Here is a 19,056-nt window from a genome sequence, read left to right on the forward strand (position 1 = left end):
CTGGCCTAATTATAATTATAATCGTAACTGTATTTAACATCTATTACTAACTTTCCTGGATGGCTTTTTAAATTTTATATTGGGGTTTTAAACAGGTTTTAAAATTGTTTTTAATTATTTAAATTGGTTTTGGGGTTTTATATACAGACAGTATGTGTGTGTTGTTTTTGTTCTATGTCTTATGTTATGTTCTGTTGTTTTGATCATGAACGGTCTGTACACCGCCCCGAGTTCCTACGGGGAGAGGGGGCGGTCTATAAATTAAATAAACCTTAAACCTTAAACCTTACTACCTTGTTTAATAATGGTTTGAAATTACCACAGTGCTGAAAAAAAGGTGATTTATAATTAGTCCTCAAAATTATGACCATTGCATGATTTGGGTGTCCGGTAACCAGCTTGCATTTTACAATGGTTGCAGTGTCCTGCAGTCACATGATCATGATTTGGGATCTTCCCAGCCAACTTCCAGTAATCAAAGACAAGACAGAAAGCTGGATTCACTTCTTAACAATCATGTAATTTACTTAACAACAGGATAAAAATAGTTGTGAAATTGGGTCAGGTCACATGAATACTTAATGATTACACTGCTTATCAATTGAAATTCTGGTCCCCCAATTGACGTGGTGAAGGACTACTATATCCTGATCCCAGCAAGTACAATTTTACCAGAAATAATTCTGTGCCAGTTACTCTTTTACACTAACATGGAGTTTTACTTTTTTCATTTGATATATAAAGCAGCTGGCTTTCAAAATAATGATTTTACATTGTTCTATAGTTGTTTGATATCTACGAAAAATAGGTAAAGATATTTAAAATTAGTTTGAATAGTTTAAAAAACATTTTAAAAAGTAAAACTGAAATTGCTTCTTCAACTTTGATAAACCATGATTAACTCAAATGGCAGCCTTTAGTTATTCTTCATATTCCACAGTTCCTATAAGAAGCTTTAGACGACAAGTATCTAGGGGGCCAAGTTAAAATATTTTACCAAACTTCGTTTCACAGTTCAGCAAATATTTATAGTCCAATCTCCCCAAGCAAAGTCCATTATATTATATTGGCTTCCATTAACTAGCAAGTGGAAAAATATTTTATATCAGCTTCAGAATGAAAAACTGCAATTATTCTTATTATTCCTGATTTCAGGTTTTCTAAGTTTGAAACATTCATTTCAGGTCCTTTAAGACTGAAGCATCTAATCATTATTATTTCAAAGATTCAATACTGTTTGTAAATCAAGGTTTAACTTGTAAACCATATATTATATATGAAATAACTATTTTCACATTCATTTTAAATTTTATTTAAAAAATAATTAGATTAATTATTTCAGAGCTGTTGAATTTGCTAATATTCTTTGGTAAAAATTTCCACAATTTTTGGAAGGTTACCTATAATTCCATTTTCTTCCTGAAGATTTATTCTGAGATTAATGCAGATTTGAAACAGTTCTCAAGCTCTCTCCAAATATGTTTGATTTTAAGTACTATTAAACAATTATAGAAGCTGAAATCTAACACATCCAAAGTAAGAATCCTGTGGCAAACAATAGATGATGGGTTTTTTTTAGATACAAGCTCCTACCTAGGCAAAATTACAACTTCATTATGAAACAATACTATCCTAATATACTAGGATTATGCAAAACCACTGCAAGAACAGCTTCATAACGCACAGAAGTGTACAGGTATATAATTAAGTTCCTTTTTAATATGTAACACAGCCAAATTATTTGCAGTCTTATGGTACTGTCTGAAATCTACTATTATTATCTCCATATGAATGAGCCTGAAAAGCATAAAGACTTTGTAACTTACAGTTTACTAAAGTTTTATATTGTTGATAAGTGTTAATTATTTTAAGGTTTTCATTTTTATTTAGTTATTTGTATCCCATCTTTAATATTTTTATAAATAACTCAAGGTAGTGAACATATCCAACATGCAGGTCTAGGATGATTCGATGGCGCTAACTTGGCACAGCCAGCTGGGGGTGGCCTTTTTGACACCGCCAAATCTCCTGACAACTCATTGCCACCATCTCATTCCAGGATATCTCAATACTGGGAATTCGCTGTGGGGACAATTTGCTGCAGGTGGCATACGAAGAGCCAGGTGGACAAGTGAACAATGTATCAAAGGGCAGACCAGTGGCACCTGGCAGGGCCTTCCCATTTTGACATCCCTTACTTGCTGCCTCTGCCGTTGCCTCTGTGACTTGACTCCAGCCCAAATGCCAAATGGCCAATTCGGCTGTGGCAGTATGTCAGGGGGTTGGTGGGGCTTCCCATTTTGTGAAGTAGAGTGGAGTATGGAGTGAGAAGCAATGGGGGGGGGGTAAAGGGGAGGGAGGGACCACCACCAATTTGCAATTTTGTTGTTGTTGTTTTTAAATCACACTGCTTAATCTTTGAGAGTGTCTTGCTCGGAAAATAAGGGCAGCTTTGGGAAGAAATGGGATAGGATGTCAGCTTTTTAAAAAACCAAAATGGCTTGTCTTATTTATTTATTTATTATTATTATTACTTGAGTTGCATTCAAATCCTTACCCATCAAGCAGATGACCAGAAACACCATGAAATCACGCACCTGGCTTTGGGGGGAAAGCACTCTGCATATGACCAGAAACACAATGAAAGCACTCTGAACATGAGCAGAAACAACATGAAATCACCTACCCAGCTTTGGGGAAAGGCACCCTGCACATGAGCAGACGCACCATGAAATCACCCACCCAGCACTCACTTTCCCCCAAAGCCGGGTGACTGCTTTCATTTTGTTTCTGCACATGTGCAGAGCACTTTCATGGTGTTTCTGCTCATGTGCAAAGTGCTTTCCCCAAAGCTGAGCAAAGTGAACCATTTGTTAAGTTTTACCCCATTTTACGACCTTTCTTGTCAAGTTGCTAAGTGGATCATTACAGTTCTTAATTTAGTAACATGATTAAGTGAATCTGGTTCCTCCATTGACTCGTTAGAAGGTCTCAAAAGGGGAGATTGCATGTCCCCATGACACTGCAATCGTCATTTATGAATCAGATGCCAAGCATCTCAATTGTGATCATATGACCATAGGCTTGCTGCAATGGTTGTAATCATCAAAACAGTCATAAGTGACTTTTTTCAGTTCTGTTGTAACTTTGAACATACACTAAATAAACAGTTGTAAGTCGAGGATTACCTGTATTAAAGATCAGTTACACCATATAAAGCAAGGCATAGGAAATCTTAACTCTAACCCAATTTAACTATCCTTTACAGAAGATTTCCCTTACTATGATACTGAGTTTGAAAACCTATTTCCTCCCTATCTCCCTGTCTTTAACATACAAATTGTAATTAACTTGGAAGCATGCATGGCATTCTTAGTTGGAGCATGTACTCCTTTCTCTTAATTTATAAAGAAGACTGCACACTAAACTAAGAATGCCATGCATGCTTCCAAATTAAATACGATAGTATTTCATAGTATTTATAGAACTGGTCATCTCACAGCATGCATTAATCTTTACATGCCAAAATTCTCTTCAAACTCTTCAAAATAGAAGGCATAAAATAAATTATAGTCAAAATATTTCCTTTTCCTCCATAATGTACGAAAAATGTCAGTATGTCATTGCGAGATGGATTTCCCTTTTCTAAATAAGTTTAACTCACATGTCTTTAAAACATATTTTCTCCAAAAAGAAATTCTGCACATATTAAATTGCATTATATTTAAAACTGCAATAACTATTACCAATTCTGTATCATAGTACATTGGATAATTTTTGCCAAACTTAATATATTTTATCGTACTTTTTAGCAATAGTGAATAATGGGAAACTATCAGAAGTTTTAAAGGTGTCAGACAACAAATAGGACATTGTTGCCAATCAATCAATCAATCAGAATACAGCTGGAAGGGACGTTGAAGATCTTCTAGTGATCTAGTCAATCCCCTGCTCAAGCAGGAGATCCTACACCCTTTCAGACAAGTGACTGTCCAGCCTCTTTTTAAAACCTCCAGTGATAAAGCATCCACAACTACTATTAGGTAGTCTCTTCTTAATTCCAGGATGCTACTCTTCTTGATTACTTTCCATCCATTGTTTCTTGTCTTACCTTCCGGTGCTCTGGAAAATAAGTTGACCCCCTCCTCTTTGTTGCAGCCTCCCAAATACTGGATCAATATGTGTGTAATACATAATTTGGTTATGTTCTCTATTTTATCTTTGAACTGATTTTGTGTTTCATTAAAGATATCCATATCCGATGCAAGTTTTTATACTCTTTTTCTGCTTTTCTTTTAGATTATTTTCCTTTTTTGTCATGAAATATGGCATAGTATGATGCATAAATTCAATCTCAAAATATTTTAAAGAATCCTATATTAATGTTAAATATTAGATAAGATGCAAGCTATCTTAGGGTAGGTGTTTTTAAGTTTTATGAAACCATACTTCTAAAATATTGAAATAAATTAGCACAATTTCTTAACAAAAACAGAACTAATGGTTTCATGGAGGTTAAGGCCGTAAGAAATGCACATATCAGTTTAAATCGTAATCTTTAAATTCCAGCATTTCTCAAACTTTCTAACACAATGATCTTTTTCCACAATTAGGCTCACAAAGTGAACCAATTCCACAGTAAGTTTAATAGTGTTCTCTCTTTGACCTCTTATGTATCTTCTTTTAAAACATGCAATGGGTGTCCAAAATGTTCGCAACTCCACAGAAGAATCCCAACTCATAGTCTGTTAATCTCTGCCTTAAATAAAAATAGATTTTAACAAATACTTATATCCAAAGCAATTTGATACCATTTTGGGATACATTGGAAATTAATGCATGAATCCAAAGGAAAAGTACTGGCTCTCTTCTTATCAGGTTTTTTTTTAATACGGAGAGTCACTGTCCCTCATATTAATAGGCAGGTTACCTACATCCAGAAAGCTATCACAAATTACACTTATTCTAATTATATTTTAGGTGTTATCCAAAAACTTGTGAAAATAAGAAAAATATTCCTCCAATTTCTTGAGAAATTTTCTAAAAGTCATTTTTTAAGAGTTTTGGTATTCTAATTGTTTCCTATGTAATATATCAGTCACAACCTGGTGGGAACCAATAACTCTCATTCCATATTATGTAAAATCAAAGGATTTTATTTACAAATCTAAGGCAATAGAAAAAAGTTCATCCCAAGCTCAGGACTTTTAAAAGAACAAAATTAAATTTCTGATGAAAACCATATTCTTTTATATCATATCATTCTTCTATATAATCTTACCTCTGAAATGATGGGCAGTCTCTCCCATTTTTCCTAACAGCCAGCTGACTGATTGCTCATTTCCCACTAGATCAGGTATGTCAAACTCGCGGCATCATGTTGTCATCACGTGACGTATATCATGACTTTTTCCCCTTCACTAAACTGGGCGTGGTCAGTGTGTGACACATGCGGGCCGCGAGTTTGACATCCCTGCACAAGATGTTCAAAACTCTTTCTTGCTCAAGCATGCCAGCTAATCAGCTGCCTGGATGACCAGGTAATAATGGAAACAGGACACCACCGATCTGCAGTGGTTTATTGAGAGAATAGAAAAAGTCTTACTGTTTTTTTCTTGATTCAAGAATACTGAATCTGTATCAGCAGAACTAACTTGAGTAGAATTGCTTAAACAGAAAGAAACTGCACTTTTCATTTACCCTACTTTGTAGCCAGTGATTTTCTACTGAATACAGATTTCCAGGACTCTAGTCATCCTCAAGCCAAACAATTTTATTTAGATGTGCTGCTTGTACTTCTAAGAGCAATGGGAAATCAATAGTCAGGCCAAGAGGACAGCTGGGTGGGAAATGTGAGACTGCATAGTCTAAATATGGATGCATGTGCTTAAGTAAAAGAGGTATAATTGAGAATAGATGCATGCATGTAATCTACACATACAGAGATGGCCACTAACACTTAACTTTATAACCTAGGCAGTATAAATTTGATTGAGTGCACAAATATCATACACCTTAAAACAGGTATATCACAAATATCTTTAAAACACTATTTTTAAAAAAGTAAATGTGATTTACCTTTCGTTAATTTAACCCCCATATCCCCAAGGGCTTTTTAATAGAATGTCTCCTATTTAGAATCCACAGACAACTAGCTGAAGACAAGTACTCACAACCACAAAACTTGATATAAACTTTCCCATCCCCCATTTTACAAAAATACCTTACATCTAATTCATCTCCATTGAAGCCTACAAACATGAGCAATGTTTTCAAAATACAAAACACAATCCTAAAAAGTTCCTTGTCTTTCAGGCGGGGATTCTTCCTCCTTCAGAAAGGTCCACCCCCATACGTGCACAGGCACACACATTGCAAGATCCCAGAACTGCAGCCACCACCCCTCCTCCTCCTCGATCACTGCCCGTTTTTGGAAGTGATGCCCCCTTTCCCTGTACCACCAATAACTTACACCACCGATCCACACGGATACATTATTCACTCACCCCAAAACTTCTCCTTTCGTACTCATCACACAGTCACATACCACCATCACCAACCCCCAAGCAAGAATTAATCACCACCACCTCTCTCCCATACAGCCTTCTTCACTCACATTTCTGCCTAAAGGCCCCCGGATTTCTCAACGTTCAAACTTACCCTCCAGCCCAAGGCCCTAAAAGACACTTTCTTTGTACATGCCCCCCATTCCTATCTTCCCTATCCCCTCCTTTGCCCAATATACACACATACACACACAAGCACACACTTCCCGGCCTGCTTCCTTCTCCCCTACACGGTAGAAGGTAAGCCTCCCTCACCCTTCCAGTCACCTATATGCCTTTACATGCGCAGGCACGCCCATTCTCCCCCCCCCCACTCTTCCCCTCTCCTCTCTTTCAGCCCTCGTTACCTCCACGGCGGCCTCGAGTTTTCCCTCGAAGGTGAAGTCGATAAGGTCGGGCTTGAGACACAGCCCATAATTGATGGGGCGCACTTCGGTCGGGAGCCGCTCGAAGGGCCGCTTTTCCGGCATCGCAGCAGCAGCAGCGCCACAGGAAGAAGAGACGGTGGAGAAATCAGAAGAAAAGGGAGAAGAAGAAGAAGCAGCAGCAACAGCAGCGGAGGCGGCAGCGGTGATTGAGGCGAACGGGGAGGCCCAGTGAGCGCACGGAACGAGGGGGAGGCGACGACCTCCCGCTGACAGAAGGAAGAGACGGGAAAAGGGAGGGCGAAGAGGAGGAGACGGCGGCTGCGCGCGCCGCGCCTTGCCCAACCGAGAGTGAGAAGCCAAGTGGGGCCGCTGTGAGCGCGCGCTAGCCCGCTGCCTGTCCTGCTGTCGCTGCCACCCTCTTACCCCAGATGGCCACCAAAGGGAGAGCGGCCGACGCGCGTGCGCACGCCACCTCTCTTTCGTCCCCTTGATCTCCCGAGCCTGCTGGGGGGAACAATCCAAAAAGAAGGGACTACTCGTGGGGTGACGCACGCGCTTTAGCGCCTGCGCACTAGAACACGGCGAGGCCGAGACACACTCTCTGATCAGGTGGACAAGAAGCAGACCTCCCCGGGCCATTTGAGTTTTGCGTGTATCTGTGCCGAGGCTTGAGCTGAACGTTATCGGGTGCCGGCGCGGAGGAACTCGGAAGATACCAACAGCAAAGTGAAACAGGAGGGAGGAGAGTTTGTTCCGCTCGCGCATGCGCACTGGTTTTAAAAAGAAAAAAAGAAAAGGCTGCCCGGGGGAGGGGGAGCCCAGCGACAGCTTAAGTTTTGCTCAGCTGCATCTTTGGCGGGCGGGATGAAAATAAGAAATGTGACACGCGCAGGTCAGAGGTTGCTCTCGCGCCTCTTCCTGTTCTGACCTTTGGGGCACGTGAACGCGAAGAGAATTAACTGCGTGCACAGGATACGTCGAGCTGGGTTCATGCAGCATATATCCTAGGCTAAAATGTGATTGGCTAGTATGTGGTTCACTCTACCTGGCAAACACAAAACGTATTTTCCGTTGTTGTTTTTTTCAATTAGCTTGCGAAGATATTAGTACGGAATTTAGTTCTTGCATTTTGGGAATTGGGCGGTATACAGGTGGCCCATATCTAAAGGTGGCTTATCTCTAAATCTAACCAAACATTAACAATAAATGGCCTTCAAGAGAGATTCCCTTGCCTCTGTTATTTAGCTGTCGTTCGGATTTGTGCAGCTAAGATCAGGTTTTCTTACCTACCACTGAGACACGGATATCTTTTCTTATTTAAAGGAAATAGATAGCCATTCTCAGTGCTGTGTTTGCACACATGCTTACATGTGTTTTAACTCACTGCAGTTATGTGTAGCCTGCCTTTAAGAATAACAATCCTCCCGAAGAAGATTACAAGCAATATAAACAATTGAGCCCAAAAGTACGACAGTACTGTATTGAGAACTTTTGAGAACTTATTCACAATTCTGTCAGGTTGGCGACAATGAGGGAAAGAAGTGGAAAGATAATGGTGGTTGTTTTCCATAGTTAATCATTATTCAATTCAATTTTTCTGAGTTTGCATAACATTCCCATAAACAGCCCATGGGCTCAGTTTGCGGGGCATATTAGAGTTGCTGTCACCTTAGTTGCATTTTTTTTCCTTTTTGCTTTGTATTGTTTTGAAATATTCTAAATTCTTTTTCAAGTTCAGCATTTGGCATCACATTTGAGATAAAAATGTTAGGGTGAGGAGCGGCTTATTCTACCAAGCGACATACCTTCTTGCTGTGTGGTACTCATAGCGCCTTCTGGAATCAATTACCACTGTGTATGGACTGTGGATACGTCACAAGATGGGATTTATGGTGAATGTATAATTTGTGAATTACGAATAAATTAGCATTACTGTATTGATATGCATTTTATACCTTCTGTTATAATTTGTACTTTCTATTATGAAAGTAAAAAAGGCTGGCATTTGCAAAATTAAATGGGAACTGTCAACATCTCAAGAAAAGATACATGTTGCAATTTGGTGGAAATCAAGTTTGCTTAGAAGTATATGCTTTCCCTTCCCACGCAAATGTAGTTTTATTGCAGTGGTGGGTTCCGGATCACGTTGCAATCGGTATGGTGCAACAGGGCGGGGTCCACCACATGAACGCGGCGCACACACGCAATGCTCTGCAATGCCTCCGTGACTCTCCAGCTGCTCGGTGGAGCATCGCGCAGGCGGCGTACGCTCTGTACGCATGTGCGGAAGCCCCGAACAGCTCAAAAATAGGTGAGCATGGGCAGGCGGGCCCTCCGGAGCACCATACCGGAACGGTACCTGGTACTCCCAGCAGGTACCAGTATGCCCATACCAGGGCATACCAATCGTATCCCACCACTGTTTTATTATATATTCTGGCCGCAGCATGACAGTAGTTAGAACTGTCACAGAAGCCTTCTGTGTTAGATGGAATACACTTTGGTTTGGCAAAGGAATCCAAGCAAATTTGAAATAGATATATTCCTGTAAAAATGTAAGTAAAAAGGTGAAATAAAGTTTTCTAAATGGAATAGGAAGATAGAACACATTAAATTTTGTATGTAGTGCAAAATCTGGCCACATTTTTAATTTAATTATTTTTAGAATCATGCATGCTTCCTAGTCATTTTAGATGTAAGCATTTTCATTTATTTAGTATAGAACTCTTCATCCTAAGATAATAACTTGTATTACAACCACTTAATTTTGTTCTGAACTTTTATGTGCCTATGCAAGTATATGCATTATCAAAAACAATACAATATATTGTAAAATACTTCTTTTAGCAAAAAGCTATACTTAATAACTATTACACAAATCTTTTGCTTTCATTGCTGCTGTTCCAATGTTTTAATTGAAAATTAACTGTTAATTCTTGTGTTTTCAATAAATGTATTTGTACCCTTGTAAAATATATGTTTGTTGCTTTTACGAGTTTATTGTAAATTGCCAGGTATACTTCAGTTCTCATTTGGGAAAAGGATTATGTTATGTTATCTCTGTAAGGAAACAAAAAGCTGGCCTATAAAAATATTCACTGAGTGGGAAGTCTGAAGTCCCATTAGAATAGAAAGGTGGTGGAACTCACTGAAGGCTAAATCAAAGACATAATCTAGTAGCTCCTTTATAGAGCAAAATTAAATATTTAGAAGTATGAAAGTCAATGCTTTCAATACTTAGTTTCAAACAAATAAAACAAAGAATGCAATATTGTTTACATTAAAATAGATTAATGGTGGCCAAATCCAGCATTCTCCACCTGATACCATCACCACCACCATTGTCTTGAATTACAAATCGAAAACCGCCTGGAAATAGTAATAGCAGGTAGACTTATATACCACTTCACAGTGCTTTACAGGCCTCTCTAAGTGGTTTACATAATCAGCATATTGCCCCCAACAATCTGGGTCCTCATTTTACCCAGCTTGGAAGGATGGAAGGCTACATCAATCTTGAGCTGGTGCTACTAACACTGCTGGCAGTCAGCAGAATTAGCCTGCAATGCTGCATTCTAACCACTGTGCCACCAATCTCAGAACTGAAAAATCTAGTGTAATCCTTAGTACAATTAAATAAAATGCTTTAAAGTCAGATAACAGCAGTGACATTACTGGTGCATGTTTCCATGTGGATGGTGTGAATGCTGATAACAGATGTTCAGAGAGGTACTTTAAGCAATTAAAATAATTGCTCGAAATATAAACAAGTTTGTCTTTGCCTTTATTTAGAAATTGAGCCTATTTAATTTGTAGAATATGTCCATTCTTCAACCCATCCAATCTTCTTTCTATATTAAACAGCTGGTTTTGAAAATCCACAAAATATTACTATTTAGAAATGTACTTTGAACATATTTTCTCACAAATATACATTTTAAAATTTATTTGTATTCAGATATTTATTCTGAGTTTGGAAATGCAATGTGAAAGTCAGAGAAGTGTAATCCAATCCCCTCTTTAAACCGGGAGGTACCAGTCAAGTCAGTTCACATTGGAATTCACAAAGAATGAATTTCTCAAATATCCCCATTAACCTGTGTTGCTACATATCTGTTCAGCTGCCTGCCTCTGAGGTCAGTCATATGGCATGCCGATTCATGCTACAAGCTGTTTCCTTGTACTTTCCATTTGTCACTGTTGATCAGCTGTGAAACATGTCAAAAACCTTGTGAGTGCCATAAACCCAACAGGGATTTAAAGTCCAAAAAGCAAGTTGACCCTAACCGCAGCAGCAGAAAAGCAGTTCTGTTCCAACAGCTACAAAAATGTTGGAATGTCTCCAGTTTGGGATTCAACTGTTAATTCAAACAGTGAAACTGCTGGGTATTCTAGAAAGCTGCCAAAGAAGCAAAAATCTGCTGGAGTTAGCAAATGCAAGGGTTGAATTCTAGTGTGTCTTCTATGTAAGATAAATCAGTATCCAAAATATTAGGCTTATGTAGAAAGATTTACCAGTCTTTTGCAATGTTAGTCTTTGTTACTTTGAAATTCACTAATGCTGTGGTGAGGCTGTTATTAATTGTTCCCCTTTTCCTGCCTCTCTTCCATTCCCCTAATCTTTTCTCTCATCTATATCTACCCTATACTTTATGCCTTTTCAGTTTTCCTCTTTTCTGTTACTCTAATGGTGCCAGTGCAACTTCTTCTCTTTTAAAGCTAAGGCCAAAAAGATCACCAGGTTTTGTACAATGGGTGGGATCAGCCTTCAGGTACTCTGTTTAATTAAGGAGTGCCGATTGTCTTCATCTCAGTCTCTGATGAAATGTTAAATGATTTTTATCCTACAAAAGAAAGTAAGGGCTTAAATGGACAATTCCTCATAAGCAAGACATGGCAAAAAGCAAAGAGAAATGGGGGTAATGAGAGAAGCAGTTGACGAAGTAAAAAAAGGGGGGAAAGAAAGTTTGTATTAAATAAAATAACGAGGTATATTAATATCTTGTTCAAAAAGTATTGTAGATACGTAAAAGAGTTCTATACATTAAACAGAATCCACTTTTCCCTATTACACATTCATACAGGTAGTCCTCCTTTAACGAATATTTGCAATTATGACAATGAAAAAGTAACTTTGCAAGTGATTCTCACGTTTATGACTTTCACAGCTGTGTAAAACAAAGGAAAGCTGAAGTATGTAAGCACAATCATAGTTTCACTTAGCAACTGTTTTGGTTAATGACCCAGTTACTAATCACAATTGTGGTCACTAAATAAGGACTACAACAATGTAATTGTTGAACAAACTTTCAATTTGTGGTATATTACTGATTCTTTAAGTCAATATTTCTCAGTTTTAAGATACATGAACTTCAACTCCCTAATTCCCCAGCCAGCATGCTGATTATGGGAATTTTGGGAATTGAAGTCCACACATTTTAAAGCTGCTGAAATTGAAAAACATTGCTTTAAGTAAATGAGAGGCAGAACATAATAACCCCTTTCCTAAGGTCTAAGATATTGTGCTACCAGAAAAAGAAGAAAGAAGACAGCTTCTATATAAGAACTGCTGTTTTGAGGTATATTTATTCCCAAAATAAACTTGGAAGACATTGACCAAATAAACCTGGTTTCATCACATATGGTAGTAACTGTTGGATATGATTGAAACATCTAAAGTAAAAGGGCATGAGGAAGTTTTTGAGGAACTAAGGAGATTGTTTGAGTTAAGAAAATGCTTTTTAAAAGACCAGTGAAATAAGGGAGTGAGGTAGAAGATAACAGATTATCCTCAATTTACAACCACAATTGAGACTAGAATTTCCATTGCTAAGCAAGATGTTTGTTTCTTAAGTGAGCCATAACCAATTTTACAATATTTTTGCCATTGTTGCTAAACAAATCACTAAAGTTGTTAAATGAATCATATGGCTGTTGAGTAAATCTGGCTTCCCCCATTCACTTTGCTTGATGGAAGCTAGCTGGGAAGGTCACAAATGGAAATCACATGACCCTAGGATGCAGCAACCATTGTAATACATGTTGATTGCCCTCACTCAAATTTTGACCCAGGATGAGGGGGGGGGATACTGCAATGATTGTAAGGGTGAGGACAGTCACTTTTTTTTCAATGCCATTGTAACTTCAAACAGTCGCTAAATGGATGGTTGTAAGTCAAGAACTATTTGTACTCATACATGAAAAAAATAGAATTAAAATACTGAATTCAGAAGAGAAAGCCATATTTTTGACAAATATTGCCTTAAAAGAACAATATTCAGCACGAGAAACCACTAAAGAAAATATAACTTTAAAAAAATGTTTTAAAAAGGAACAAAAAATGAAATTCTAACCAGACACAGAATATTTCCAGATTTTAAGAGACCAAACAGACTGAGGGAAAGGAAGATATCAATATTGACCTGAAAAAGGGAAATGTTGAAATTTAAGATTTAAGATTCTCTTTACTTCTCTTGATTAGAAACTACAAAGAATTTTTTGAAGGACGAGCTATTTCATATGCATTTTTGCTACAGAAAAAATACACACTAGACCTGCTTTTTTAAAGTAAAAATTTAGATCTTTGTACCCCAAAGTTGAGAAATCTTTCCTGCAGCAAACTAGGTAAACAGCTAGTACAACTGTTAAAAAAATAAATGAGGCCAAATAGACAATTTAAAGAAAATTATAAAATTAGTACAATTGGATCCACTTTTCAATTCACAATGAGCTAGATGGGATAAATATAAGATAGAAAATAAACAAAAGCAAGACATAGTAACAAGAACAGTTACTATATATTGTTACTGATATATTGTTACTGGTAAAAAGAGGAGTCTCCTTTTTGATTTGGCAGATCTGAGGCAAATAAAAGAGCTCCAGTGCTTATTCAATTCAGTCTGAAATAGCTGTATATAAAGGGGGTGGGAGACTTGTGTTCTAAAATGCCAGAAACTTCACAAAATTTTCCAGAGGAAAATGAAGAAGAAATAATATGCCTTTTGGGGCAAAATGTGAAGGCTTTTGTTGTAGGATGTTGACAGAAACGTAGAAGCATAAACTGAGGCGTTAATGTGGATCTTATGATGAGCGGAGTGAAAAAGAACCTATAAATGTAAGTCATCCCCCAAACTGGAGAATATTAGACAAAGATTCTATAAGTTCTGAATTGGTGGACAGAATACATAATAGCAGAAGGGTTCAGAAGCAAAAATCCTTTAGTGACAAGTGAACCAATGGAGTGGACAAAGGGAGAACTATTTGAAGTAGCTAGAACAATAGGAAGGGATGCCATGGGGTTTAATGTGCATGCTTGTGTCCTTGTCAGAAGACAACAACAAATATGTTCTAGAAACTGGCCTGGAGATAATCATATTCCTAATGCTCACCCAGAAGCAAAGGCAAAAAGAGGAGCCAATTGCGGGGAGGGGAGAGCCAGTGGTAGTGAAGCTGCTGAGAAAAACAACCATTAAGAAACCAATGATTGTAGATAGGGCACATGGGAAAGCAAATCTAATAACAGAAGGAACTGTAGAAACAGATGGGGAATAGAATGGAGAATGGAGAAAAACAAATAGCTGCAGAAGAAGCCACAGAGGAAAACAATAAATTTGGAGAATATGGGGAGGGGAAGGGGGAGAGCTTGTCGTTTGGGATGTTAAAATATGCAGACATACCACAGTTCACTGGTAGTTTCACATGAGACAGTGGAAAAAAATTGGTGACTGCTATTGAGAAATGAAAATGCTAGGATGAGGCAATAGATTCCTGCACTCTGTATAGATTCTGGGTTAATGTTTTGGCTTTCAAAATGGCAGAAGATCATAATGCTCTCATAGGCATAATCTTTACGTGCTTTTCCATTTTCTTATTACAGTTTGTAAAAAAAAAATATTCCTAGGAATTTGAAAATGTGGTGTTTTATTGCTCTCCATAATCCAGATTTTCTGTTTGTTTCTTTTCTCAAGGGCCATAATTTATAGTATGAGCCTATCGTACTTTCTGAAGAAGATGATAGATTTCACAATGTTTCTGAGTCCAGTTGGAATTACGGATCAAAGGACAGCAACATCTTCATATAAAAAGATGAGAATCCTAAGGTCTGCCTGTTTGTGAACATCTGGTTAAGGGTTGATGTTGTCAAGGTGATGTATAGACCGAGCCAAGATGCATCCTTGATTATCCTCTCTGTATAGCTGATTCTTCCAAGAACAGCTCTACTGGGAAACGCTTCACTTGTAGAAAATTGCTTGTGAACAACTTCTTGAGCAGAAAAAAAGGAGCCAGTTATCAATTGTTGTGTTGCAAAGTTTTCCCTACAGAATTCTCCTGGAGATGGAATCAAAAGCAAACTTGACAATCAGGAATGCCAGAAAGGAAGATTTCTATTTTTGTACATATTTTTGAATAAGGTTGTAAAGAACACAATCATGGTCTATCTTTCCTGAAGCTAGCTCTTTGATCATTTTCATGGTGTAGATCCAATTTGAAGTTCAATATTTTTATGTTAAGCATATAGTTTAATGATCACAATGCCTAGACTAAATGGTCTATAAATAATCAAATCTTATTTCCATTCTTATTTTCCAGTATAATTATTGTCTCACACACTCCAGTCCATTTATATAGGTCTGGTTTGGTCAGTAGATATAAATAAAGAAGTTTAATGTCAGTGCTACCAGTTTAGATTCAGTTGTATTGTTTCTGGAAAAACTTGGTCAACACCTGTAGCTTTTTCCACTTTTGTAGATCAGATGGGTAAATAGCTGAGGGAGCTTGAGTTTTATTAGAAAAAAGAGGAAGCCAGAGGAGGAAAAATATAACAGGCAAGAAGAAATACTTACTTTGGAAAAATAACTCATGATGACTATATGATTAAATAGTAGATTATTACTTTAGTGTCATACAATCAAAGGATTAAATGGACACCTCCATGTAAAGAGGGGGTAGAAAGTTAAGAAAACTGATAAGATAATTTGATACCTATCATTCCATGTAATATCATTGCAAATAATTGATCCTATGGCAGACTATAAAAAATCCACCAAGCTTAAGGTGCTATATTATCATAAACCTATAAAATAAATGATAACATTAGTATAAGTACTTTGATAATCCTAGGTCTCAAATTCCTTTGCAGAAATCCCAAATGGCAACACTCTTAAATCCAAATAACATGCTAAACCTAATTAAAAAGCTGCAAATAAAGGGCACGCATCTATATATAGTGAAGCATTCTTTATTTAACTAGGCTGTGAATTTTACTTCTTTTGTGATCATAGCAAAATGCATTGCCATACACCAATATCCAATAAACTAAACCTGCTGTTCATAAGTCCTTTCTTGCTCATCCTGCTTAAAAAGCAGCTTTGATTCTTGCCCTAAATTCTTTATCTGACACATCAGTGCAGCTATTAGTATTTCTACTATTTTTAAAGTCAATTTGTTCTCTCCAAGCCAAAAGAGAATTCAGGCACTAATGCAAGGAACTAACAGTTGTTCCTGGATTAGAAGCAGAGCTGGGTTGATAGACATACCAACATATTTCATTCTGAAGTGTCTAACTACCATTATGAGCAGCTGCATGTATAGTTCCTTCTGAACTGCATACATTTTGAAATTTTAAAAATGTATATAGCCAGGCCAGTTTGCACACAGGGTTAAAAAACATTTTAAAATTGTCTGGGACATTTAATTGATGATAGTAAATTCTTAAAGCAAAACATTTTAAAAGTTTATTGAATAAATGCAGAACAATTCAGATTGCAAAATAATTGTACTCAAATAAGGTTGTAATATATCTCCCCAGAAAGTAAGTACAAAGGAAAAAGAAGACAGCCAAAATCACACATTACACTAAAGCTCAATTAAATTATGAGTCATTATTAAATTAGCCAGTATTTGAATGGGCTCCAGCCGTAAACAGTGGTTACAAACCACGTTAGCTAAATGCACATATAGTTAGTACTTGACTTACAATCGTTCGTTTAGTGATTGTCCACAGTTACAACGGTGCTGAAAAATGTGACATGACCATTTTTCAGTTACAACCTTTGGAACATCCCCATAATAATGTGATCAAAATTCAGATGGGTAGCAACTAGTTCATATTTATGACTGTTGCAGTGTCCCAAAGTAATGTAATCACGTTTTGCAAGCTTCTTATATGCAAGGTCAATAGGGAAACCAGATTTACTTAACAACCATGTAACTAATTTAACAACTGTAGTGATTCGCCTAACAAATATGGCAAGAAAAGTTGTAAAATGGGGCAAAACTCACTTAACAAATTTCTCACTTGGCAACACAAATTTTGGGGTAAGTTGTGGTTGTATGTTGAGGACTACCTCTATTACATTAACGGAAAATCAAAAATACATATTATGGCTTACAGTGATTTGTGGAAAAAGTAAAATCTCTGAGTCCAGCTTAACCACATATGACTTCATGGACAGATCAACTGTATATAAGATTTGTTTTGCTTTGTGCAGCAATTCAGAAGTAGTTGGCTATGTTTTTTGTACTCTTTTTCTTACTCTAATCTATAGCCTTGAATTCCATTGTCATCAACTATTCACATATTACAGCACTGGCACCTTTCCGCTGCCAAACGCAGACATAGTAAACATCACTGTTGAGATTTTTGCCTAATAAATAAAGCAAAATAAGTAGGTTTATTTATTTATACAATAAATAAACAGGCTTGTCCTTCATTATTGCTCAGGGTACAACCAATGCCAGGATACAACTTCACAAATCCATTACAATAGCAAGACTTGGAAAATGTGTTGTATCATTCCTAGTCAAATGGGATCATTATGCAATCCACCTGTCCAAATCAGATGTAATGTTCTTCCTGTGGAATAATGATGATGCTACTGCATAGAAATTTTGCAGATGCCTGTAAGGCAATGTTCCTAATTGTAATATGTTCCTATATCAAATTCAGCTCCCACAAGTCTATAACTAGTTTGATATCCAGAATAACAGCATGTCAAAGAATGTTTCATAATCTTATCAATCTTGGCCACTGGGAATTCTGGGAGTTGAAATCCACACATCTTAAATGTTGGTAAGGTTAAGAAAAAGTAGATTAAAAAATAGTATTTAGAAACCCTATTGACTGACGTGGTAAGTCTGTAATGGGATTATACCACTTCAAACTGAGATGGGAAATCACATATTTTCCTGTAAAAATCTGCTTCTCTTATGTATACAAAGGAGAAGAAATATGCATGTTAAGACAAAGGTTTTTTTGTTTGTTTTATTTGTTGCCTAACTTGTACAATATGATGCTGGTTATCCTACGGCATTAAAACATTAAAATCCTAACAAATATCTCTAGAACAAAAAATGGAAAAATAGAAATGGAGAAGTTATTAGTCTTATTTATAGCACTGGTTTGTTATACTGTCATCAGTAGAATAGGGATTACCGTACATCAGAATTAGGACTATTATATAATAGTGGTTTCACTCTTGTCTGTCAACATCTCGTGAGGAGTTTCACTTTGACATCTGCAGCTCAAGGTGTGCGTGTTGGGATAAGGTTAGTTTGATAACAGCTCTTTGCATAATATACTGGCATAATTCAGAAAATGGCATTCCATGTGAAATATCATTAACATTCTCATCCATGACTGTGTTAGTAGAAAGTCATACCACCTGTTCTGCTCCACCAACATCTGTAGTAATAGCAGCTTCTCCTATAACTTGGCCTCCTCCATGTCCAATCAAGAGAACTTGGTGTAAATAGTAATATTGGTTATGTGCCATCAGGTTGGTGATTCCTAAAGATAAACTATAGCCATAGTGCTTTCCATATAGGTCCATATTAAAAGGAACCCGTGAACATTGGCTTAAGAATATTACTACTTGAGGTAAGCAAGAAGTGTTGCTTTCACTCAGGGCATGTTACTTGGGATCAAGCATGTTACTTGGGATCAAGGCAAACCAAGTTGTGCCTGAAGGAAAAAGTTATATAAATGTCCAAAAAATCTTCTTCCCTGGCAGTACGATGATGCATTGGAAACTATGCTAATTACAATTAAGCACGGTTAAATTATCTGCCTGAGGTGATGACTGCACTCATTAAAATAGGGCCAAATTCTGGCAGGATATATG

General features: G+C 37.2%; 1 protein-coding gene across 1 annotated transcript in view; it reads right to left on the reverse strand.

The window, feature by feature from the left end:
- The window catches only part of NPEPPS (aminopeptidase puromycin sensitive), a 103,852-nt gene extending 96,187 nt beyond the window's left edge, over positions 1-7,665 (reverse strand). The window contains exon 1 of the mRNA XM_081931848.1: positions 6,914-7,665. Coding sequence (XP_081787974.1) covers positions 6,914-7,573 — 660 coding nt within the window. The 5' untranslated portion in view covers positions 7,574-7,665. The remainder of the gene's footprint in view (positions 1-6,913) is intronic.
- Between the last annotated feature and the right edge of the window lie 11,391 nt (positions 7,666-19,056).

Source organism: Natrix helvetica, assembly GCF_964273705.1.
Source record: "Natrix helvetica genome assembly, chromosome: Z".
Lineage (NCBI taxonomy): Eukaryota > Metazoa > Chordata > Lepidosauria > Squamata > Natricidae > Natrix > Natrix helvetica.